This window comes from Eptatretus burgeri, chromosome 11 (genome assembly GCF_056783735.1).
Source record: "Eptatretus burgeri isolate ZD-2024b chromosome 11, Ebu_testis_v1, whole genome shotgun sequence".
Taxonomy (NCBI): Eukaryota; Metazoa; Chordata; class Myxini; order Myxiniformes; family Myxinidae; genus Eptatretus; species Eptatretus burgeri.
In genome coordinates this window covers 100,887,425-100,914,924 of record NC_140971.1, presented here as the reverse complement: position 1 = coordinate 100,914,924, position 27,500 = coordinate 100,887,425, and the positions used below count along the sequence as shown (strand labels likewise).

Sequence of the window (27,500 nt, the reverse complement as noted above, 5' to 3'; positions counted from 1 at the left end):
TATTGCATGATTTAATTTGATATTGCATGATATTATGCGATTTAGTTTGATATCGTGTGATATTACGTGGTTTAATTTATCGTGTGATATCGCGTGATTTAATTTATCTGTGATATTGTGTGATTTAGTTTATCATGTGATATCATTTGATTGAGTTTATCATGTGATATCACATAACTTAATTTGTTATTGCATGATTTAGCTTGATATGTGATATCTATCGCATGGTTTTGTTTGTTATCATTTGACATTGCGAGATTTAGTTTGTCATGTGATGTTGTGCGATTACTTTTCTCGTCTTTTAATTACATTGTGGGGTGTTAGTGACTGTAAATGATTATGAAGAAGAACATGTGGGGTTTTATGAAGAAGAAGAAGAAGAACATGTGGGGTTTTATGAAGAAGAAGAAGAAGAAGAAGAAGAAGAAGAAGAAGAAGAAGAAGAACATGTGGGGTTTTATGAAGAAGAAGAAGAAGAAGAACATGTGGGGTTTTATGAAGAAGAAGAAGAAGAAGAAGAACATGTGGGGTTTTATGAAGAAGAAGAAGAAGAAGAAGAAGATGTGGGGTTTTATGAAGAAGAAGAAGAAGAAGAAGAACATGTGGGGTTTTATGAAGAAGAAGAAGAAGAAGAAGAACATGTGGGGTTTTATGAAGAAGAAGAAGAAGAAGAAGAACATGTGGGGTTTTATGAAGAAGAAGAAGAAGAAGAAGAACAAGAAGAACAAGAAGAACAAGAAGAACAAGAAGAACAAGAAGAACAAGAAGAACAAGAAGATATGGGTTTTAGTGAAATAAGGCAAATGAAAAATGATAAAAATGTTATTAAAAGCCGTTAATGTAAGAAGCAAATTAATTCAATTATGAGGCATGGTGGTTCAATTGGGAGATAATGAGAAAGGAAGAAATAAAGAATGAACCAAGGAAGGAAATAAGAGGAGGAAGTGGTAAATGTTTCTTTTTCGAGCGAAAAATATTTGTTTGTTTGTTTTGAAGCGAGGAGGGGGAAAATAAGATAAAGTTGAAGAGCGTGAAAGAGAACACTTGGAATAAAGGAGAATGAGGAACGTTTCTTGAGAGGTTTTCACTCGTCTTCATGGAGAGGTGTTTCAAATTCAAACGCGAGAGTGACACACACTGTCATGGCACCTCATATGGAGGTCTAAAAGGACATGCAGAACAAGGCAAAGCAGACAAAGATCACCTCCTTCACAAAGATCACCCTGACGACCCAAACCAGGGACGTTGATGTCATTTCCATAACCTCCAACACCCTCAATCATAATAATCATCAAAAGTAAATGCAATTTTTAGTGTTTTTCATTTTTACTGGTTTAGGCAAAAAAGTCGATAAGTTTTAGAGTTGGTTCCCCCAACCCTATTTTCCTGATAATGTCATAACTTTGCGCATCACGGTTTTGCGCAAAGCTAGGTTTTTCAAGAACGGTGAGGGTCTGCTGCAATTAACCCTTTTATTTTAGTACATGTTCAACTATTAAAAGTCCATGTCAACCTTGAACCGCCCTTGTGGAGTTGTACAAGTACCAAGAAGTAATGGGGATAGAGGTTGCAGAGACAAACAAACATGGTATTGGATGGGTATCATCTGTGGCTGTTGTGTGCCTGCTGTGATGTTTGAATATTTTAACATGGTATGATTTTGATTGGTGTGGGTCTTGTCAACCGTGAATGTGTCGGCTGTGATAATTCATTGCCCAATCACTTTCAACCCTCGACCTAAAAAACCAACAACAATAAATCCTGCCTCATACGTCTATTATGTACCTCCTTGCACCACCCCTCCCCCGACCTCCACCATCAATTTTTCCTTTCACATTATCAAAGCACATTATTTTCTCCATAAATTACCACCTTTCCATTTTCTCCCCCCAGCCACCACCTGGCACACCCATGTTCGGGAGCACCGCTTGAACATCAAGAATGTTGGGAGGGAAGTTTAGTGCAAGCAAGATGGGCCAAATGGCTTTTTCCTGTGTGTGATTAACTGTGACATTGTCATGCATTTGTAAAGGAAGTGTCATGCTTGTGAATAGTACAAATGACTGCAGAGCATGTGAAGTTTGTTCTCACCATTGTTCAGTCGGACAAGCAACAGCAAATCAGGTTGCGACTGTGAAGGAACATTTTGGACTGGGTATGGGCGGGCTGACAGTAGATTTGAGACTACAAGAGGAGTCTGAATGAGATGAGTCTGGATGAAACCTCCTGCCATACCGGAAACCGAAATGCCGCTCGATGGAGTCATCACATTTGTCACAGGCCCAGGAAGAGCACTTGGTATTTCACACATAGAGACACACTGTCCATTGGCCCCAGAGGACAAAGTCATAAAAACTGGCCGGGCTTGAGAAGCAGAAACATGTGACACAGTTGGATTTGGTGAACAGTTCACGATTTGGGGAGCCAGTAATGCCTGTGTGGGCAACACACTTATTATGGGTTGTGAGGATATAGGGGCAAGCTGTATTTGTGGAGAAAGACTTGGTGCTGTCGATAAAAGTGCTCCCGGTGGTAAGAGGAGTGTTGTCTGCTGAGATAGCCCACAGTCTACTGTTCCTGATTTAGCTGTGGTGTCCTGAAATGTTCCAGAACCTGTTGCCATTGCTGCCTTTGTAACTGAAGAGACTACAGTTGCTTGTGCCCGCCCAAACGTGGAGCTAACAGCAAGCGGGGCCTGCAACGCAGACATAAAGGGCATTGATTGTTGCATCATTGCCACACTTGTTGGAAGTTTCATTGAGCTTGACAACTGCATAGCTTCAGGGTCAGGTGACTCTGTTTGCATAACCCCAGTTGATGTGAAATGCAACATTTGAGGACAAGTCAATAGTTTCTTACTTTGTGACTGAATTGGTACTTTCAACTGCTTGCTCATTTGAAAAGTGTCATCCTTGGTTTTCGATTGCAAAAAAACTGCAGGATATCTGATGCTGGTACTACTGTTCGTGCTCAAAGACAGAGAACTCAGGTTGGACTGGTCTAGCTGTGATATGTCAAACAACATTGGTTGCTGCCTAGCTTCCACTGTTTGTAGCTTGACCACATTCTCAACACAACTCTCTGCTGGTGCACTGACCACAACTTCTGAGGCAGTATGTAGGCAAGGCGCAGTGGGTGGCACACTTTGAGGTAAAGTACTCATTATGTCATACTGGCTTTGTGAATTGCCCAAAATATGAAGCACTTCTTCTGCATGCATTCTACTGGAGGGTGAATGCAGCTCAGATACCTTCAATGGTGTTTCATCATTTTGATCAGCATCGACTGGAAAGAATGAGGCCTGAGGTTCAGACCTGCATGATTCGCCTGGCTCTGAGACGACAGGTGGAAAAGGAGGATCAGACACGAGCATTGTGAATGCATTGTCTTTAAGCGTTTGATTGATAGTCTTTGTTCCAATGCTTGCCTGCATGTCCATCACTTCTGGCAACTGGAAAGTTGCAGGGGCATGTCTGGTGGCCATATCACTCTGCTGTGAATGAGCTTCCTCAAGTGCCTGTTGCATCTCAATGACCATATTAACAGTTTCAAGATCCTCAGCACACATACCACCACCAGCTTGCGGAGCATCGACAACCGTCTGCTGTGGCCTACTCTTGATTGAACTGTCACAAGTGGACCCCATCACATCTGTTCCACTTGCATGTTCTTGCTCACAACACTCTTCCATTTTCTCATCCTCTGCAGCATGTAGCCCAAACACTGGCAAGCCAACCTCTTGCAGAAGAGCCATCGAAGATGGCTGGTCGCCACTACATCTGTTCGAGTTAATGCCCGCGTCGAGTGTTAATGGTGGCACCTGGAGCAGCATCGTCGAAGGATTATGGTTGCCAGGAAATGGAATCTCTGGAACTGCTGGTAACTGGTTTGTAGAAGACATTTCATTGCCAGTATTAGAATGTTGCATGCGTAACATAAATCCAGAACCAACAAACGGTTGCACCGGCTGCTGTTGCTCCCATTGATGTGAATGATTATCAGGTGAATGCATTTGTGGTAAAATACATTGCTTTGATTGTGAAGACCGATTCTGTTGCTGTTGAAATTGAAGCTGTTGTGGGGTGTGCATCATTTGCGCTTGGAGATAGTGATTTTGCTGCTGCTCTTCTAGTGGCTGATGTTGCTGCTCAACTTGTTGACAATGTAACTGTTCCTGCTGTTGAGACAAACAAAGCGATGGCTCTGAATGCTGCATCTGTGGTTGTTGCAACTCAGTTTGAGATAGCCGTACTTCATGGTGTTGCACATGCAAAGGCCGAGTTTGTAAAAGCTGTACAAGATCCTGCTCGGACTGCAACGGTGTTACATTTTGCTGCTGATGTGATTGCAACGATGCAATATCCTGCTGAACATGCTGCTGCTGAGATTGTATTGGCACCATATCCTTTTGCTGCAAATGTTGAGATTGTAATTGAGTCGGATTTTGTTTCTGATGAGACTGTAATTGATTTATGTCTTGCTGATGAAAATGTTGAGACTGCAACGAAGCCATTTCTTGCTGCTGCAAATGCTGAGACTGCAACGGTGTTATGTGCTGCTGCTGAGAATGTAACTGCACCAAGTCTTGCTGCTGCAAATTCTGCGACTGTGAATCATGCTGTTGTAAATTCTGCGGCTGTAATTGGACAAATTCCTGCTGCTGGACATTCTGTTGAGGTTGCAATACATTTGTATCTGGCTGTTGTAGTTGCTGATGCTTCGACTGTAACACAGATATATGCTGCAATTTATGTTCTTGCTGAGGAAGTGGCTGTTGCTGTTGCTGTTGAAATGATGAAATGTCTTGTTGCAAAAACTGCTCCTGCAACAACTGCTGAGTTTGCAGCAATGGAACATCTTGTTGTCGATGGGTCATCACTTGTGTAACATCATGCTGCTGCTGTTGAGGTGGTGAGGAAATTGGTTGCATCTGCACCTCCAAAGTGGGCAAATGCAATTTTTTATCTTTCGTTTGTAGTTGTTGAGATGGAGGAGCAGGATGTTGCTGCTCCTGGTGCTCCAAAAGAGAGGAGAAGGCAGTGGTTGCACAGGATTCCAAACCCTCTGGCTTCATCCATGAGGTGGAAGACAACGAAAACTGCTTGGCTGTAGATTTTTCCACGTGCTCTTTGGGTGGTGACTCCTCATACGATACTTCAACTCCCCCTGGCTTTTGGGAAAGAATGGAAGGCAGAGGAAAAATACAAGTGTTGGATGTCAAGGTAGAATGACGGAAGACATGATTTAAAAGCTTGCAAATCCACCGGAAGCATATCTTGCCAATTTGAATCGTTAAAGCTTTTACATGCAAATACTTTCAACATAAAAGTAGCTTTATGTTTAGTAATAATCACCAAACTTGTGCAAAAGGTCCTTTTTACTATGAATTTTTTCCGACCCCTTCAGCCCCTTCAGATTTCATTTTCATTCCCCTTTAGATTCTCTACCTTCCATAAAACACCAACAAGGTTTTCAATTTTCCATTATTACTATTCGTCCACCGACATGAGTAATGTAAAATCACACCAACAACTGCACCAGGCTTTGTCTCCCAACATGTTCTATGTGACATCCTTGAAGTTATTCACAAGAGAGACTAGATGGTACTGATAATGAGAACATCAATACTCTTAATATTCCTGCACACTTCATTACATAACATGGTGTCTGGCCTGATCACAATCTGATCAGCTGTCATAGAAGCAAGCAATGTTCTCTGTGGGAAGCACAGCAAACACAAGCAAAATGGTTTTCCGAAAATACAGTCAGCAGGTTGTGTGCTGGCCGTAAAAATAGGCTTTAAAATTAATATAATACGATATAAAAATCACCTCCGTGAGTGAAGGTCCGAGTTTCTGATCACCTCCATGTCTGATGGTCAAACACAAGGGAGTAGACACGTCCATGATCGACGGATCGTCGAGCTTCGGCAGCAACAGCATCTGAGCTCCCTCTACAAAGGTACGTGCACAATGCACGTGAAACCTTTCGCACAATTTCCTCAATATTATACAATACATTTTGTTGGACAGGTGACAAATGAACAAATAAGAACAACGTTTAATTCTCAATGTGTTTCTAATAAAATCAAACCAAGCAAAAGGATAAGGACAACCAAAACCTACACAGTACCGTCCTTGAAAATAAATGGTTAAAAATAATAATAAAGTGAGGGCTTTCTCTTATAAAGGGAACGTCTGGAACTACAATTTATACGTATTGTGCCAATATTGCCATTTTCACGTCTTTATAACCAATTCATAAACCACATGCAGAGCAGACATTTGGAAACTAGTACACTGTTTCGAAAATGAGAGTTTCGCTATCTCACTTGGGGTTTGTTGTGGTTCAGTGGAATGGTTGAGAAGGGTAAAAGGGGGGGGGGGGAATATATATATATATATATATATATATATATATATATATATATATATATATATATATATATATATATATATATATATATATACACAAATAAACGTTTGATAGTACAAAATTTGAAAATAGCAGAAGAAAGAACAGACATTGTCGAAGCTTTTCGGATTGCAGCTCGTCAGGACACATGCAAGAATACCGGAAATGCAGACACAAAGTGGAACAATTTATTTGTTTAGACATTTGGGGATTGTTTCTTTGGACTGTTACTGACACAAACGTGCACATACTGGTCTTGAGGCACCGAGGGAACCCGTGACCCCCCATTTGTTATGGATCCAGGCCAGAACAGATGCATTGTTTGTACATACTCTTTTTGTTTGCAAAGAACAGGAGTTCGTGTGTGTATAAATGTGGCTTCAAGAACACGTAAATGTGCTTCAGTACGCACACGTGCCACAATCTGGAACCATTCAACGTGATTGTCCTGGGCACATTCGGGATTGTTCAAGGGGTGCTGACCAATGACAGAATCACTTTGAGAAGGCATTCTTGTTGGGTTCTCACATGTACGGGATGGTTGTGAACGACCCGTCTCCAAGTTGTTCCGGATTGCCAATGGAACGTGCTGCTTGATCTGATCCTCCAGTCAAAGTGATGTGCGACCTACATACCTGGGATCACACCGGCACTGAAATTCATAAATAACATTGTTCAGTTTTATGGTTGGGAGCACATCTTTCTGGACTGAGGGGAGCAGTTTGTGGTTGGTAAAAATCACTCTCGTTGCAACAGAGTTGTAACATTGTGAAACTGACCGTTTCACCTGTTCAAACTTTTGAGAGATTTTACCTTTCCATGGCAGCTTAGGGTAAACCGGACACGGTTCTGGTCCAAATGTATTGTCCTCAGACCAATTAGCAGTTTTGCGCTGAATGAACCCTCAGATGAGTCGCTCAGGGTAGCTATTGTCCCGGAGAATGGTTTAAATGCGCTCAATTGCAGCAGCAAGTCGACAGGGTGAGCATGTGGCCCACCTCTATGAACAAGGCTATTCTTGAGGGCAATTTTAAGGCGTGTTGAGCTAAAGGAGTCCCACCATGTGTAGTACAGAGTGAAGGGAGCCTTGCAGTAAGTAGATTGTTGGCAAGAATCCATCCTCAGTCTTCTTGACTAACGCATCTCGAAAGGGAAGTACATTTGACTTCCCGGTCTCAAACGTAAACTTTAATTCAGGATGGAGAGCATCGAGACGTACGGGTAAGTCATGATAAAAGTGTAATTGTAAATGGAAATTGTGAAGTGTCATTATAAATGGTAATAAAAGGTAATTCCACAGGGTTCAAAAGGGTAATTCTATAAGGTTCTTCTTCTTCCTCTTTCGGCTTGCTCCCGTTAGGGGTCGCCACAGCGGACCAACTGTCTCCATTTCGCTCTATCCTCCACATCTTCCATTGACACTCCAACCACCCGCATGTCCGCCCTCAACGCATCCATAAACCTCTTCTTTGGCCTTCCTCTTCTCCTCCTGCCTGGCGGCTCCATCTTCAACATCCTTCTCCCGATATACTCCGTTTCCCTCCTGTGCACATGTCCAAACCATCTCAATCTCGCCTCTCTCACTTTGTTTCCAAACCGTCCTACCTGCGCTGTCCCTCTAATACACTCATTTCTTATCCTATCCATCCTCGTCACTCCCAACGAGAATCGCAGCATCTTTAACTCTGCCACCTCCAGCTCTGCTTCCTGTCTTTTTGTTAGCGCCACCGCCTCCAAACCATACAACATAGCTGGTCTCACTACCGTCTTGTATACTTTCCCCTTCACTCTTGCAGCTACCCTTCTGTCACAAATCACTCCTGCAACTCTTCTCCACCCACTCCATCCTGCCTGCACTCTCTTTTTCACTTCTCTCCCACACTCTCCGTTACTTTGGACAGTTGATCCCAAGTATTTAAACCAATCCACCTTCCCCACCTCAACTCCTTGCAACTGCACCATACCACCACCCTCCCTCTCATTTACGCACATGTACTCCGTCTTACTCCTACTGACTAACATTCCCCTTCTCTCCAGTGCACTTCCATGCCTCCACTGGTATACCATCTGGGCCAACCGCCTTTCCACTTTTCATCTTCTTCATAGCAGTCCTCACTTCATCCTTACTGATCCACCCCACTTCCAGATGCACTATCTCCACCTCTTCCAACCTTCTCTCTCTCTCATTTTCTTCATTCATCAGCTCCTCAAAGTACTCCATCCACCTTCTCAACACACTCTCCTCGCTCGTCAGCACATTCCCATTTGCGTCCTTTATCACCCTAACCTGCAGCACATCCTTCCCAGCTCGGTCCCTCTGTCTTGCCAATCGGTATAAATCCTTTTCCCCTTCTTTTGTATCCAACTTCTCATACAGCTCGTCATATGCCTTTTCCTTGGCCTTAGCCACCTCTCTTTTTGCTTTTCGACGCCACTCCTTGAACTCCTGCCGACTTTCTTCATCTCTCTGACTATCCCACTTCTTTTTCGCCAACCCCTTCTTCCTTATACTTTCCTGTACTTCCTCATTCCACCACCAAGTCTCCTTATCTTCCTTACTCTGTCCAGATGTCACACCAAGTACCTTCCTAGCTATCTCCCTCACAACTTCTGCTGTCGTTGCCCAATCATCCCACCCATCTTTACCACCATCCAACGCCTGTCTCACCTCCTCCCTAAATTTCACGCAACAGTCTTCCTCCTTCAGCTTCCACCATCTGGTCCTTGGTTCAGCCCTCACTCTCTTCCTCAACCTCACCTCTAAAGTCATCCTACAGACCACCAATCGATGCTGTCGAGCTACACTCTCCCCTGCCACAACCTTACAGTCACTAATCTCTTTCAGGTTGCATCTCCTACTTAAGATGTAATCCACCTGTGTGCACTTTCCTCCACTCTTGTATGTCACCCTGTGTTCCTCCTTCTTCTTGAAATACGTGTTTACCACTGCCATTTCCATTCTTTTTGCAAACTCAACCACCATTTGCCCTTCCACATTTCTCTTGTTGAGACCGTACCTCCCCATCACCTCCTCATCCTCTTTATTCCCTTCCCAAACATGTCCATTGAAATCTGCTCCAATCACCACTCTTTCATCCTTGGATACACTCTCCACCACTTCATCTAACTCACTCCAGAAATCTTCTTTATATTCCATCTCACACCCCATATGTGGGGCATATGCACTGATGACATTCATCATCACCCCTTCAATTTCCAACTTCACACTCATCACTCGGTCAGACACCCTCCTCACCTCCAATACCCTCTTGACATGATCTTCCTTCAGGATTATCCCGACACCATTTCTCCTCCCATCCACACCATGGTAGAACAGTTTGAAACCACCTCCAATGCTCCTCGCCTTACTCCCCATCCACTTGGTCTCTTGTACACACAGTATGTCCACCTTTCTTCTCTCCATCATATCAGCCAACTCTCGCCCTTTGCCAGTCATTGTCCCAACATTCAGAGTTCCAACTCTCACCTCCACACTTCTACCCTTCCCCCTCTCCCACTGCCTCCGGACTCGCCTTCCCTGTCTCCTTCTCCTCCTTCGCCCAGCAGTAGCACAATTTCCACTGGTACCCTGCTGACCACCGGTACCGGTGGCGGTCGTTGGTAACCCGGGCCTCGACCGATCCGGTATGGAAATTCGTTTTGTTGTCCGCATAATGATTTGGCATAGGTTTTTACGCCGGATGCCCTTCCTGACGCAACCCTGGTCGCCTCTTACGACACACAGGGATATGGTACACCTATTCTAACCGGGGCATACACCGGGCCCAGTACAACTGGTGCTCATTTCGCCGACCTCGGAAGGATGGCAGGCTGAGTCAACCCCCTGGTGTTTTCGACTTGGTTTATATATATATATATATATATATATATATATATATATATATATATATATATATATATATGCATACACATTATATATATATGCATACACATTATATATATATGCATACACATTATATATATACACATACACATTATATATATACACATATATATATATATATATATATATATATATATATATATATATATATATATATACATATATATATATACATATACATACATATATTAATTCAGTGTCCCAACGGGGCTTGAACTCAGGACCTCTTGGGTCCCAAGCCACTGCCCTTACCACTGCGCCAACACCAGGCTTATGATAATTCTATAAGGTTCTAAAGGGTAATTCCAATGAGTTTCGTTCCTTTCTAGGCTTTGCCGATTTCATCTCAAAAATGCCAAACTGAACTGCTTCCTTCAGGCACAGGTGAGATTTTTTTTTTTTTTTTTTGTTCTTGCCAATCTGTCAAGTGAGGAAATGACTGTTTCTGCTGTTGAGGTTGAAATGATGAAATGTCTTGTTGCAAAATCTACTCCTGCAACAACTGCTGAGTTTGCAGCAATGAAACATCTTCTTGTTGATGGGTTGACACTTGTGTAACATCATGCTGCTGACAACTCAGGGGGGGGGGGGGATAATCACTGAGAATACTTTATTGTTGGAGTTCATCAAGCCCGGCCTCAGTGGATGGAGCCTAACTCAGCTATCTGGAATATGCTTTGGCGGGGCGCCGTGTTTCGGTTGGGCTTACGACGACCTGTGGCGGGATGATGACTCCTGTGTTATGGGACCATTCATCATGTGGGGGGTGATTCCCAGTAGCAAAGTGGTGGTGTCATATTTTTTTCACAGCATTTTTAACAGCAGAAACAACAGCCAGTTTCTCACTTGACAGCTAAGCAAATAACAAATAATAATAATAATAATAATAATAATAATAATAATAATAATAATAATCTTTACAAGAATAATAGGATTCCAGTGGGAAACCCACTGGAAACCTAATAAAAAGATGATGCAATGTGTTGCCAAGTGATCCCAGCAAAGTAACTTCACCAGCATCTCCTCTGCTTGCATGGTGATGATATAAACATTTTAAACCAGTGTTTTGCACGGAGACAATAAACAAAGCAATGTTTATCAACACCATTGCACTGCACTAATCTTACATCGCCATCCTCTTGTACCGCTTCATTATCCAGTTCACAAAGGTAAACCAGATGACAAAGTAGTACAACACGACGAAGCAGTACCTTCATTAGAAATGGGATGCAACTGCACTTACTCCTTACTACACCATCAAGTCGAACACCGTGTGCTTGAGACAACGTCTCAACGTGTCCACAGACCGACTTCCACCCTGGTTTCATAATTCAGAGATTGCACTAAAACATCTTGGTGTACTGTTATTTTGTTATAGGTTGGAGATAATTTGGGTAAAGTTTGTGAATTGCAACTGAAGAGTTTGTTTTCTATTCCCACAACATTGTGGCACAGGTTCTATTTTCATGAGTATTTGGGTAAATGTGCCTATGTACTCCCACTGCTCGGAATCTCGGCTGCAACCTTATCCATGACTTGAGGTGTAGTTGCCGCCATATTCGGTGTGGTTATCTGAGAGCTCAATGTGGGTGGTTGCAACCCTCGATAACACTTTTAAATTATTTACTGCGACAGTAGGAAACACTGCGTATATCAAATATGTACTCTTCACAGAAATAATTAAGCACAAAAATTTTGAGGCTTGCATTGTTCAATGCTACATTAAAACCCCCATTATGTATGTGGAGAATCAGTATATTACACTGTGCATATTCGCGATGGCATCAGTCATCGCCAAACTACTGACATTCACAGAAATGGCTTTAATAAAGTGCGAGGCTACAACTGACCCAAATACAGGCTTATACGCATCTTGTCGTCGACAATGCAGCTTTTGCTCCAGGATATCATGCCATTCTGTTTGACAGAAACTTTCCTCCTTCAAGACATCTCTGACTCCTTATTTCTCTCCCCAGTTACTCCCTCCTCCGGGAGGTCTCTTCATCAAAAACTCTATTCCTCACTCTCCATGCACTGCCCTCACTCTTTCACACCGCCGGGAATACCTCTGGCTACGGCTTCCCCTTCCACTCCCACCTCTTGTTCATTTGGGTGTTGTACCGTCCACCAATCAGTGATGGTCCATGTTTTCGGCGAGCGAGTTTTAAATGGAGTCAACTATTAACCACTCATCAAACTCTCTCTTCCTCATATGTCGTGATTTCAATTGCCATCATGCCGGTTGGCTGGGTGTGGGTATCTCTCTCATCTGCCATCGCACTTCAGCAAAGGATTTCTGTGACTCACTGGGACAGACACATTCTGTCAACTTCTCGACACGACTTTCAGCCAACGGTACTCTATCTCTTCGGGATTTGATTTTGACCAATTTCCCAGAAAATGTCACCTGTTCTTCTGCTCCAATCGGTTCATCTGACCAAATGACTGTCAAAGTGGACATCTCTCTGGCCGTTATTAGAGAACCACCTCAGCGCCGGCGAGTCCGGAATTTCACTCAGGCCAACTGGCAAGGACATCAAGCAGCCATCAAACTTCCAGACTGGTCTCCCATTTCTTCTTTCTCCAATATCACCTCATCCTGGGAATTCTTTCAAAGAAACTTGCTCTCTCTCATGCACAGATTTATCCCATCTCGTCTTCAGTTGTCCTACCGTTCCTCCCACCCATGGTACACTGAAGCTTGTGGCGAGGCAGTTGTCCTGAAACAACTTGCCGTCACCTCATGGAAGGCAAATCCGACTGAAAGCAATCTCAGTTCCTTCTACAAAGCTCGTAACAAGTGTATGTATACCCTCAGGAGAGTGAGTAAAACAACATCTTTCTAATCTCAAGTATAAACTCTCAAACCTGTCTCCCTCCTCCAAATCCTGGTGGTGTCTGGTTAAGTATATTTCCGGTGTATGTTTCGCCTCCATTACCTCAAATGGCTACACAGCTGACACTGCACGTGAAAAGGCTGTATTCCTAAACTTTGTGTTTATTCCTAAATCTTGTGTCCCAAACCCATCGCTTTCTGTACCACCTTACCCAGTCCCACCCAGCAGTTCCGAGACAATGTCTCCTTTTTTCCTGACAAGGTGGAGAGCTTGCTGTGAAATCTCGACTCAGATTCTGCAACCGGTCCAGACAGCATCAGCCCACGTGTCCTAAAAACCTGTGCCTCTGCTCTTGCTCACCATCTCTCTGTTCTATTCATCCTCTCATTTACTCAACGTCATCTGTCATCTGCTTGTAAATCAGCAAACATTACCGCTCTGCATAAAATAGGTGCAAAAACAGATCCTTGCAACGATATACCAATCAACCTGCTCCCAATCATCAGCAAGGTTATGGAATCCATCATTGCTTCCAACATCAAATCCTTCCTCTTCTCCAATGGCTTGATTTTCGACCATCAATTTGGATTCAGACCAGGTCACTGTACCCTGGACATGCTGCTTCTGCTTTCCCAACAATGGACGGAGGTCCTAAATGCCAAACATGAGATCAGAGCCATATCCCGAGACACATCGTGAGCTTTCGCTCCAGTGTGGCATCCCACAATGCTCACCAAACTATCTTCTTATGGTATGCAAGGCAATCTCCACTCATAGCTCGTGGACTTCCTGTTCTGGCGCAGTCAACGTGTGGCTCTTTATGGAATTCTCACCTCCTCTTCCAGTCCAGGCTGGAATTCCCCAAGGCAGTGTTCTTGGACCTGTGCTTTTTCTGGTTTCATCATTGATCTCTTAAAATTCAATGGTTGATTTCTCTTTGCAGGTCATTCTGGAGAAATTGCGATTGTGAAAAGTAGTTTCTTCTGGCAAAGATGACAAGAAAACGATCTTCAAGAGGTTCTAACGTTTAGACTACCTGAACTAGGTATCTCTGTGAACTGTCCAGTCTGATGGTTCCTTGTCTCTCCTTGAACTCCCTTGAACCATCATGATGGCACTCTTCAACAAATTTTTGTGTTGAATAATGTCAGCTATTCCACAACCGACTTAAACCACATTTAGTTGGCCAACTTATAGAAATATTGATGTCCAGCAGGTCGTGTGTCGACATGTACTGAGATTATATTGTTGAATGATTTGTATAGAAATTTCCAGGATCATGTAGTTTCGGGGATGTTAAATGTTGCACATCCAAATTCCTGAACGAGTCCCTTCTGTCAATAGCAAAAGTTTGAATACACTTGAAGAAGAAATTTCAAAAACTGCAAAATCCATCATTTATTTCACAGTATTAAAGCTGATGCTTAACTTTTAGTGACATGTACAGCATGAAAGATTTGAACCTTTGATCTCAACATCATCTCGTATGTGCTCAGACATGAATGGCAAACAGACAACTCGCATCGTTTCAAATAGGTTGTTTTGTCCATTTGTGGTTTTCATGAGGTGGGAGGAAGTTAAATCTCCACCTCCATTTTCGGTAAAGGATCATCATTCATGAACCAGATTGTCAACTGGTTTATGAACCTTTCTCCTTCACCGTTAGTCCCCCATGCTTCATGTGCAGAATAAGTTTTGCAGTGGAGAATGAGTTCCTTCTCCTCTAAGCTCGAGCTCTGTTCATTTAATCTTTGCCAATTCGTCTGGAACTTCGTAGTTGTTGATTGTTGAACAGGTGACATCTTTTTTTTTGCTTTTAGCTTTGGTGTCGAGCGCTGAACTGTCGTAAGGCGGGGTTCCCCTTCCTCACTGGAGAAGGTGCAGTCATTATCCTTTTCAGCACACATTCTGGCTGCTCAGCGTGGCCGCACAGACTTCGGCCTCAGCCTATGAGGGATATGTGTTCCTTTCGTCATTTTCTTTGACCGATTGTTATTTTTGGCATATTTTTGTTTCAGCCAGCCATTTTGCTTTCCCCAAGAGGTTGTGTGTGTTTGTGTGTGTGTGTGTGTGTGTGTGTGTGTGTGTGTGTGTGTGTGTGTGTGTGTGTGTGTGTGTGTGTGTGTGTGTGTGTGTGTGTGTGTGTGTGTGTGTGTGAGATATGTAATGTATAATATGTGAAGTAAATATATGTATGTGTATATCTGGCATATAATATGTATATGGCCACATATTGATATGTATGTGTATAAATCACAATTGTGCATGTGTATGTGTAAAAATCACGATTCGTGTGTGTGTGTGTGTGTGTGTGTGTGTGTGTGTGTGTGTGTGTGTGTGTGTGTGTGTGTGTGTGTGTGTGTGTGTGTGTGTGTGTGTGTGTGTGTGTGTGTGTGCAAGCACTGCTGTCACTGGTCATCTCCACTAGAGGGTCACTCAGACTGAATGAACCCTTTCCCATTTGTTAAGCATCCATATTCACCACACAAAGGAACGACTCATGGACCAAGCTGTCTCCTTATCCATGCTGCACTCAACGGAGCCTTCCCCGTACTGAAGCATCAATCTTCCACACAGGAAGGAACGACTCATGGACCAAGCTGTCTCCTTATCCATGCTGCACCAAACGGAGCCTTCCCCGTACTGAAGCATCAATCTTCCTCACAGCAAGGAACGACTCATGGACCAAGCTGTCTCCTTGTCTGTGCTGCACCTCCCCCACTTCATCCCCAGAATGGCGATCTAGACCCCACGGGTACACCCAGTGTCGGATGTGCATGTGTGCGTGCATGTGTGTGTGGGTGTGTGTGTGTGTGGGTGTGTGTGTGCTTCTCGGCTGTTATTTCCCCCTGTTTAATGTTAATTTAATGCTACTCCCCCCTTCTGAATGAATGTGGAGCTTGCGAACAAAGTCAGTCAGCAAATTTCATTCAGTATTTCTGGGTAAGACAAGTATCAGCTTTGGGAACGGTCTCAAAGCAAATCACAAAGCAACAAGCAAACTTGTCAATTTCCACATCCTAAAAATATCACAAAAGGCAAGTAATTTGATTCCTCACAACACGAAACACAAACGCACACAAAACACACAAACATAGTCACCATCCTCACAACAACAAAAAAACATAGCCACACACCATCATTGTCCTTACAATACCAACAAAAACACACATTGTCCTCACAATACCAACAAAAACATACATAAAACACACACACCGTCACGATGACCGTCGTCATCCTTACAATACAAACAAAAACACATACATACACTCACCATCCTCACAACAACAAAAAAACATATAGCCCACACACCGTCATTATCCTTACAATACCAACAAAAACATACACATTGTCCTCACTATACCAACAAAAACATACACATTGTCCTCACTATACCAACAAAAACATACATAAAACACACACACACACACACACACACACCGTCACGATGACCGTCGTTATCCTTACAATACAAAGAAAAACACACATACATACAGTCACCATTCTCACAACAACAAAAAAACATATAGCCACACACCATCATTATCCTTACAATACCAACAAAAGCATACACATTGTCTTCACAATACCAACAAAAACATACACCCTCACAATACCAACAAAAACATACATAAAACACACACACCGTCACAATGACCGTCGTCATCCTTACAATACAAACAAAAACACACATACATACAGTCACCATCCTCACAACAACAAAAAACATATAGCCACACACCGTCATTATCCTTACAATACCAACAAAAACATACACATTGTCCTCACAATACCAACAAAAACATACATAAAACACACACACACCGTCAGGATGACCGTCGTCATCCTTACAATACAAACAAAAACACATACATACAGACACCATCCTCACAACAACAAAAAAACATATAGCCCACACACCGTCATTATCCTTACAATACCAACAAAAACATACACATTGTCCTCACAATACCAACAAAAACATACATAAAACACACACACACACACACCGTCACGATGACCGTCGTCATCCTCACAATACAAACAAAAACACGTACATACAGTCACCATTCTCACAACAACAAAAAAACATATAGCCCACACACCGTCATTATCCTTACAATACCAACAAAAACATACACATTGTCCTCACTATACCAACAAAAACATACATAAAACACACACACACACACACACACACCGTCACGATGACCGTCGTCATCCTTACAATACAAAGAAAAACACACATACATACAGTCACCATTCTCACAACAACAAAAAAACATATAGCCACACACCATCATTATCCCTACAATATCAACAAAAGCATACACATTGTCTTCACAATACCAACAAAAACATACACCCTCACAATACCAACAAAAACATGCATAAAACACACACACCGTCACGATGACCGTCGTCATCCTTACAATACAAACAAAAACACACATACATACAGTCATCATCTTCACAACAACAAAAAATATAGCCACACCGTCATTATCCTTACAATACCAACAAAAACATACACATTGTCCTCACTATACCAACAAAAACATACATAAAACACACACACCATCACGATGACCATCGTCATCCTTACAATACCACCAAAAACACATACATAAAACACACACACCATCACGATGACCATCGTCATCCTTACAATACAAACAAAAACACACATAAAACACACACACCGTCACAATGACCGTTGTCATCCTTACAATACCAACAAAAACACATACATAAAACACACACATCATCATCCTTACAATACCAACAAAAACTTACGTAAAACATGCGCACACGCACACACACACAGCATCCTTACAATACCAACAAAAACTTACATAAAACATGCGCGCGCGCGCGCGCGCACGCACGCACGCACACACACACACACACACACACACACACACACACACACACACACACACACACACACACACACACACACACACACACACACACACACACACACCATCCTTACAATACCAACAAAAACACGCACGCACGCACGACGATCATCATCCTCCTTACAATACCAACAGAAACATGCATAAAAACCATGCACACACGATACCTTTTGTCGTCTCTTCAATGGTGCATGTTGAATCTGTCATTTCCTCACTTTTAACATTGAGAGATGATGTACATTGTGTTGCTGTTAATACAAAACATCAAAATATTTACAAATCACATCTAAAATATGTTAAAACAATGATGAACATCTAAAAGTGTAATCATGAGACTTCAAATCGGTAGCATACTAGTGCCTATCCTATTACGCTAAGAGTACATGAGCAGTCAACCACAGTATAGATGGGTAGACGAGGACCTAAACCTCCCCAAAAGACATAAATGAGCAAAATGGGTTTTTACTGACAATCTGAAAGTGACACGATGATAATTCTACCAAAACTAGCTCAGCTTCCAAAAGCATGACATGGATTTTTTACAAGGATTTACAAGGAATTAAGGCACATAAGGAGGGCATTCGGCCCATCATGCCTGTTCCACACAAATACCAGATTTAATCAATCCATCAATACCCCATCCCTTCATGTGCAGCCGTTTAGCTGCCACATTGGTCCTCATTTCACCGACCTCAGAAGGACGACAGGCTGAGTCAACCCCCTGGTGTTAATTCAGCGGGGACAAACGGGGCTTCAACTCAGGACCCTCGGATCCCAAGCCACCACCCTAACCGCTCAGGCAACACCAGGCTTTAGATTCCAAATCTTAACACAGTGACCTTCAAAACTGAATTTGAACCCATAAACCTCTTGGATGCCAGTTCAATATCCTCACAACTAACATGCATAGTACATGCTTAATGTTTGTTTGGCTTCAAAGCCAGTGTGACGAGAACAGATCGAGCAAGAAGTGGCAGGCAGAATGTAAACGGGATCCAATGTAATTTGGTGGATGTTCAAATTATCGTGTGTGTGTGTGTGTGTGTGTGTGTGTGTGTGTGTGTGTGTGTGTGTGTGTGTGTGTGTGTGTGTGTGTGTGTGTGTGTGTGTGTGTGTGTGTGTGTGTGTGTGTGATTTTACACTGATTCGGTTGTGCTCGACGGGCACTTTTAACCTCCCGTTGCAAGTGCAAAATCTGTTATTCAAATTGTCTTTTTAACATAATTTTCAGCATTTAGACGAAGGAGTGGCAATTTCGAGATGATTAACCATCATGGTTTTGTTCCTCAATGCAAATTGGACTCATGGAAAATACAGGAATACAAGAAAATTCCTTGATAGGTGTTGGGTTCATACATTTACATTCTCACGTCGACTCTGGATAACACACACACACACACACACACACACACACACACACACACACACACACACACACACACACACACACACACACACACACACACACACACACACACACACACACGGCCTCATTTGGTATCGTACATCATTTCAAAAGTCATATCTTGTCTGATGGTAATAGGCAAAAAACAAGAAAAAAAAGTAACTGCCCATTGTTTACTAACATCCGATTATTCATTGAACTCAAACAGCGACATCTACATGTTATGTTCAGAAAATAGTGGAATCTTGACACCCCCCCCCCCCAGTGCAGAAAATAAAGGAATCTTGACCCAAGCTTGCCCTCCCCCCACCATCCTTCCCTTGTTCCCTCCACTCTGTCTCCTTTTCATGCATCAACATTACTTTTTCTTTACCAGTTGAAGGATTTAACCAACTGACCAGGTACAGGAGTGTACGTGAAGGCTTGTGTTTCATGGGAGTGTCCAGCACTGCTGCTGACAATGATGCCAACGGTAACTGGAGCCGCAATTCCAACATCACGGTAAGGAGGCACTTTCACGATAACATGGTTCTGCTCAGCAATGGCAAATGGGGTAAGCAGTTAGACATGTTCAGAGAGAGTTGGTCTAGTAAAATAAAATCAATTTTTAGATATAAAACTTTACTTCTGATTAAAAACATACATTGATTTATGAGTTGTTGAGGATGCAAGATCGTGTGTGTGTGTGTGTGTGTGTGTGTGTGTATAAATAAATATATATATATATATATATATGAAGGAGGGGGGGCATTCCGAGGTAGAAAACATTAAGAATGTGGATGGTCCATTTGCTCAAGTAAATTAGAACAAGAAAAAGAGCTATAAGAGATGGCAGACCCTCGCAAGGACTTGTTTTGTGTGGTGTTTGTGTAGTTTTGTGCAGTGTATTTTGTGTGACGTTTGTGTACTGGTCTGTTACATAATTAATAATAGAGATAACTAGAACTGCCACTGTATAACTGCTGCGAGTAATGACCGGATACCAAGACGTTCCGCTTTGATCGGACACTTGATCCTGACCCATGACATTTATCATTCAAGTGAATTCAGAATGGGATTAAAAAAATATATTCAATTCAAATCAAATGGAAGACCAAATAGGTACAGTCCTGCATCAGAGTAATCAGAAGGAACCCGAACAAGCAAAAAGTAAAGATGAAGTCATCAGGAGGAATCTCAGACAACGGAGAGGATGCGGGTTTCAGCCGCTACTCCTCTACTCTCAAACCCATCCAGGCACAGCCAAGTGAGCCTTATTGAACAACACCAACAAAAAAAAAAATCAAAAAGAAACCAGACTAATAAATAAAATATTTCTCGCTGCCAGACCATGCGTGCAATCAGGATGAAATTTCCCCCCAAAAAATAATATTCCCCATCACGACTAGATCATAATTGTGAAGTTTCATGTCGATTGATGAAGTGAATCAAGAGAAATGATTTTTTAAAGATTTTTCCTCAATCCAATATGGCTGCCAGACCATGTGACCTATCAATTATTCGTGAATATCCTGGTATCCCCAAGGCTTGGGGAATATTTGTGTGAAGTTTCCCCTCGATCTGTTCAGCCATTCTGGAGAAGATTTTTATGAGTTTGCAGATAAATCCAATATGGCTGCCAAACCATGTGACCTAAGTCGTCATATTTGTTAACGTTGTTACTCATAGATAGGCGGTCACACTTGTAAAGTTTCGCCTCAATCTCTTCAGCCATTTCAGAGAAGATTTTTGATGGTATGAAAAAAAGAAATGTAACTGCCAAATCATGTGGCCGATGGCATCAATATTTTTTCTGTGGGCCAATTTATCCCCAGATGACCCTAAAAAAATTTCCGACTGATCGCATGTCGCGTTCTACATATGCAATTATGACGTCATAGCGAAGGCACCAGTGACATCATAAAAGAAAAAAAATCACACTTATTCCCCATGATGAGTACTTGCCATGTAGCAATTTTCAATTATTTTCTTGGTGTGGTTTCAGTGATACAGAGATCCAAAGTTTTCCATTTTTCCAAAATGGCTGCCACACGACATGACTTATGACGTCATAATTATCATAAAAACATTCTACATGAATAGTCGCACCAATGGTGAAAATTGTCTCAATCTGACAAGCGGTTGAAAGAAAAACACGAAAGTTCTGTGCGGACAAACAAAGACAGACAGACAGACAAATGAATTTTCACTCATGGAGTGACGCTTGGCAAAACAAAACAAAGTAGAACGACACGAGGCCGAGCGTATACATCCGCCGGGCTAAACAGTTTACGCAAACTCATTCACCTAATTTTGTCAAACTCATTCACAACTTTTTGAGAAATGATGTGTATAATTAGAAATGAACAGGATAGAACCAACATCATAAATATATGTGGAAAAATTACAGGCCCAGACCAGGAATCAAATCCTCTGGCAAACTGTTCCAGTGCTGAGCCATCTAAGCTATCTGGGCGACCCACCGACTGAACAACGCAATTCTTCCACACATACAAGTGCCACTCTCTTCCCCCCCCCCCCCCCACTGCTTCCGGGGCACTCGCTGCCAACCATAGGAGCAGCTAGGGCCTGCTCATGAGAGGGCCTGGTATGGTTTTTGCAGGAGGACCTGGGTTCGATTCCCGGTTTGGGCCTGTAATTTTTACACACACACACACACACACACACACACACACACACACACACACACACACACACACACACACACACACACACACACACACACACGAGTTTTTGGCCTTATCAATTTTATAAATTAGGCCTGTATTGACCTTTTGACCTCAAAAATAATTGGTGGTTGCATTCAGTGAGCTGATATGCAAATCGTGTTAAAATTTCAAGTCAATCGAATGAAAATTGAGAATTTTAGGTGCTCCTAAGTTGTTGACCTTTGGCCAATGTTGACCTTTTGGCATATGCTGACCTCAAAAATAATTGGTGGTTGTATTCAGTAAGCCGATATGCAAATGGGATTCAAATTTCAGGTCAATCAGATGAAAATTGGCAATTTTAGAAATCTGGCCTATGTTGGGTGGACCTTATGGTCTACGTTGACCTCAAAAATAATAGGTGGTTGAATTCATTGATCTCATCTGCAAATCCTGTTCAAATTTCAAGTCGATCGGATGAAAATTGAGGATTTTAGAAAATTTGGGCCTATGACCTTTGACCTTTGGGCCTATGTTGACTTTTTCGGTCGACCAAATTTTACGAAACTTCAATGCGTGACCGTCGCAGGGATGGTGACCGTAATCTCCGAAAATATCAAAACAAGAGGCTGAGCGGTTTGGGCTGGAGGTGAGCGGACAGACAAACACACAAACAAACAAGTCGGTAGGTGACATGGGTGGTCGCTATATAATTGCATACTAGTCATACAGTTTTTGACGGATCGGGCTGAAAATTTTTGACAAAGGTTGATTACAGTGCGCATAAAAGCGCGGAAGCCAATTTTTGATTTTCGAAAAAGATATATAAATATTTTTTCGGATTTTTTTCAAAAATTTCAAAGTCCCGTTGCTTGGCAACGGTAGCGTCCATAGCAACGGTGCTCAAAAGCATACAACTGGATCCTGGTATGAACCTACCAGTCAAGTTTCATCAAAATCGGTTGACTCATCTGGCCTCCAGAGCTGTCCATTGCATACATACAGACAGACGGAAAACCTGAGCATAACGGTAGTCCAGCGACCACCCAACAACCACAAACAAATGGAGGCGTTCAACATACTTGGCAAAAAAAAAGTTATTTTGCCAAGTAAAAAGAAAAAGACGTAGTGCAGAGCATGATACTTGCAAAATCCACCTCCCTCTCCAAAGGTTGCCATGGATACATCAAACTGTCCATTTCATTACGATTAAAATTGACAATCTTGATCAAAGCTCAGGTCAATCGGATGAAAATTGATTATTTTTCAGATTGAAATTGATGATTTTAGAAGTTTGACCTCGAGTTAACCTTTGACCTCAAAAATAGTTGCTTTCCCCTTCAGTGCTGGACGATGCAATTGCTGATTAATTTACAAGTCAATCGGATGAAACATGACGATTTTAGAAATCAGACCTCAAAATCAATCGGCTCGTCAGTGGAGACTTGGTACTCAACAGCTTAGTAAAGTTTCATGATGATCTGATTCGAATTGTGACATGTAGGCAATTGACAGACTTACTTGCAAACAAACAAAAAAAAAAAACAAGGCAGAATAACAAAATCGACTGACCAATATACTTGAAAAAATTCGATTTTACAAGTGAACGAATAAACTGGACTGATCAACATACTCGTCAAATTTTTTTTTTTTTACCAAGTAACAACTGAATGCAATACCCTCTCCTCTGGTAAGGTTAATAAACTTGTATCAGGAACCTGTCAGTTATGTTGCATGTAACATGTGCACCAACAAAGGCGGTGATTGTAATCTTCAAGCACAATAGCCAATAGGATAAGGCGGACCGTGTTGTACCTTCTGTACAGGTGAGGTCAGGTGGAGGACTTGTGGTCACATTGTGAGGTAACCAAGTTTGAATGTAAAACGTATACTCGTGCTCCACTTAAGTTTTGCCTCATGCATATTCATGTTTTTACCTCATGCATATTTATGCTCCACTCATGTGTTGTGTCATCTCTGCGAGAAAAGTGGGGGGGAGGGAGTTGCCCAGTCTGGTGGGACGTGTGCATGTATCTGGAAAAGGCACGGTTTTTACTGACACACTTTGTGTTTTATATAAACAAAAATTGATTTAAACCTCTGCAAGTGTTGGTTAAACTGCCCAGAGCATTCTTATTCAAGAATCAGGACACGTCCGCTGTTCCAGGATAGTAAAAAAATCTGACTTCATATTCGTATTGCCGCCGGGAGAAAGAAAAGCCACAACATCGAGCTCGCTTCATACGCGGTCTGTCACTGGCTCCTGGGTTTCGTCCAACTCTTACAGGTCTTCGCTCTTGTTGAAGGTCAAAGCAGAAGCAGCCGAGGCATCAGTCAGAGCTGCCATGTGAAGTAAATCGGACAAAGCTCAATTGCTACTCAAAGAGCAACAGCTGCAGCAACAATTGAAAGCTATGCAGCAACAGATACATCTCAAACAGATGAAGCGGGGGGGGGGGGGGGGGAGGAAGAGGCTGCCGTGGCTCAGGCCCGTTTGGAAGCGGTCTGACGCTGTGTTGGGGCAGATTCGACAACATTTTGGCAGCTGGATTACCTACATCTGCAGTGAAAGTGGGAATGCTGTTATTTCAGACAGACCTCCTTTCACCAGTCATTCACACTGCAGCACCAGCATCCATGGAGAACTCATCGACATCAAATGTGTCCAATAGGCAAGTTCTGTCTGTTCAGTACAATACAATGCCAGCTCCTGGTCTATTGGACGCAACTCACCAGACACCAACTCGTGCCTCAAACACAATCTTCGTGTCGTCATCCTTCTCCAATGCTATGGGTCACAGCTGCACACCGATGTCCACTGTCTTAACGTGCCCTGTTAAGAGGTCGTGGGTCACAAACCCGGCTCCGTTTATGACCGCTTGGCATCCCACCGTGTATACCTACTGACCATAGATCGCTGTCCAGTGTGATTACAACGGACAACCAATCAGGTTATTTCTCACCAAATCCAATGTGCACCAATGCAGTACCCGAACATGCTGTGAGGACATACACCACCCACCCAGCAACATTACCAGTGTCTAGCCATTCACTGTTTGGTCGAGAAGTCAAGCCTTCGATCACGCCATCAGTGATGCCTGCCGTGCAGGACTGTGGAAACCATTTGTCTCGTCGAGATTTAGTTTGAAATAGTATTTCTGTGTTTGACCATCAGTCCGAGAAATTCAAGATATGGCATACGGCCTTCCAGAACATGATCAGAGGAGTACCGTGAACATTTGATGAACAGCTAAACCTCATAGTTCAATATATGGCTGATGATTCAGAATCCAAAGCACTCATAGAGCGTCTTAACCGAGTTTACATTTCTAACCCTGATGTTGGTCTGAAGCAGGTCTGGAATCGCCTTCAAAAAAAAAGACTCGGCAGCGATGAAGCAGTCACACAATCATTGCTAAGCAAGCTGGAACTTTTGCCTCAAGTCTCTCATGACCACAAAACTTTGCAGAAGTTTAGCAACAACATCAAGGAAGTTAAGGCTGCCAAAAACAATGGTTCCCTTCCTAGACTTGCAGCTTTGGCTATATCTCTGTTCCTCAAACGAATCGTAGGAAAGCTTCCACATGACCTCGTGGATCATTGGAGGATGGAAGCTTTCAACTATAATGAAACCCACAATGTCACCTTTCTGTCATTTTGGATGCTTGCATTCTTCGTTCGGCAGAAAACAAAGATTCAAAATGACCTCAGTCTGATGATTTCATCGGGATATAATGACGGATCATGTTCTTCAACTACGAAGGTGAAAGCTCCACGTACCATGAAGAACAAAGTGTCTGCTTTCACTAGTGATACTCGGCCAAGGGTCAGAGTAAGCAAGACCGAGGTCACGGATGAATTGCTGCCATAGAGTGTCAAGCAACTGACCCCAATAGTCATGTCGCCTTCTGAAAATCAGCACACTCGTCATCGAATGGAAGATCCACAACAATTCTGCTGCATTCACAGGACCAAACATCCTTTTGCGCATTGCAGAACATTCAAAGCAAAAACATTGCAATCCAGACTCATCCTTCTTAACCAATGGAAAATACACAACAGATGTGCTCTGTCAACTAAACATTTCAGCCAAGGAGTGCCAAGTAAAATTAAATTGTTTCCTCCACCGCCGAAGGTGGAGGTGGTTATGCTTTCACCCTTCTGTTTGTTTGTCTGTCTGTGTGTAGGATATCTCCAAAAGTTGCAGACAGATCCAAATGAAATTTGGTGGACAGGTCGAGTGTGTGACAAGAACAAACTGATGAGATTTTGGTGAGGATCCGGATCCGGCTAGGACTACTAGAATTTTTAAAGTGATTCTTCACCATTGAGAGACAGGACCAAAAATATATATATATATTGCATGATGTTTCAAAAATGTATTGGGCCGGATATACTACCGGTCAAAAGTTTTAGAACACCCCCATTTTTCCAGTTTTTACTGAAATTTAAGCAGTTTAATGTTTCAATGTACTCTGAAATTAAAACATAGAACAAATCAACAATTGCAGATAAAAAAAGAAATCATGGAATTGTTTTGTTAAACAAAATTTAATCCAAATTTTTGACTCATCAAAGTAGCCACCTTTTGCAGATATAGCAGCCGAACATACTCGTGGGATTCTTTCTGCAATGGAAATCAAATATTGTTCGGAAAGTTCTTCCCAACACTGTTGCAGAAGTTCCCACAAATGTGTTGCATTTGTAGGCTGCTTTGCTTTCACCCTTCTGTCCAGTTCATCCCAAACCAGGTCAATGGGGTTTAAGTCTGGAGACTGTTCTGGCCATTCCATGATTTGAAGCCTACCGTCTTGTTCTTTTCTTCTTAGGTAGTTCTGACATAGCCTGGAGGTATGTTTCGGGTCGTTATCTTGATGTAGGATGAACCCCTGACCAACTCGGCATAGACCAGAGGGCATTGCATGGCACTGCAAAATACTGTGGTAGCCCTTTTGGTTCAGGGTGCCAGTCCCTCTGTGCTAGTCGCCAACTCTGGATCCAGCAAAAGAGCCCCAGATCATCACGCTTCCTCCTCCATGTTTGACAGTTGGTGTCACACACTTAGGAACCATCCTTTTGTCAACTCGACGGCATACCACAACCCTGCGTGATGAACTGAAGATTTCAAATTTTGATTCATCGGTCCATAAGACCTTCTTCCAGTTTTCAGTAGTCCACTGGCGTTGCTTCATGGCCCAGGCAAGCCTCTTTTTCTTATTTTGCCATCTTAGCAATGGCTTTCTTACTGCCACTCAACCTGTCAAACTTGCAGCTCAAAGTCTTCTTTTCACAGTTGAAACCGAGACTTCCTTACTTCGACCATTGTTAAGCTGTGCTTAAAGCTGCTGTCCTGTGAGCCGCCTATCACGC

General features: G+C 42.6%; 1 protein-coding gene across 4 annotated transcripts in view; it reads right to left on the bottom strand.

The window, feature by feature from the left end:
• The window catches only part of LOC147017774 (uncharacterized), a 236,648-nt gene that overhangs the window by 42,384 nt on the left and 166,764 nt on the right, over positions 1-27,500 (bottom strand). For 3 of the 4 annotated variants that reach the window (XM_085847678.1, XM_085847677.1, XM_085847679.1), the window contains 4 exons: positions 19,881-20,013; positions 18,245-18,325; positions 5,832-5,953; positions 2,092-5,170 (listed from right to left, as the gene is read on the bottom strand). In XM_085847678.1, the coding sequence (XP_085703804.1) occupies positions 2,092-5,170; positions 5,832-5,953; positions 18,245-18,325; positions 19,881-20,013 (3,415 nt within the window). The remainder of the gene's footprint in view (positions 1-2,091; positions 5,171-5,831; positions 5,954-18,244; positions 18,326-19,880; positions 20,014-27,500) is intronic. The other variant, XM_085847680.1, reaches the window with a different exon arrangement.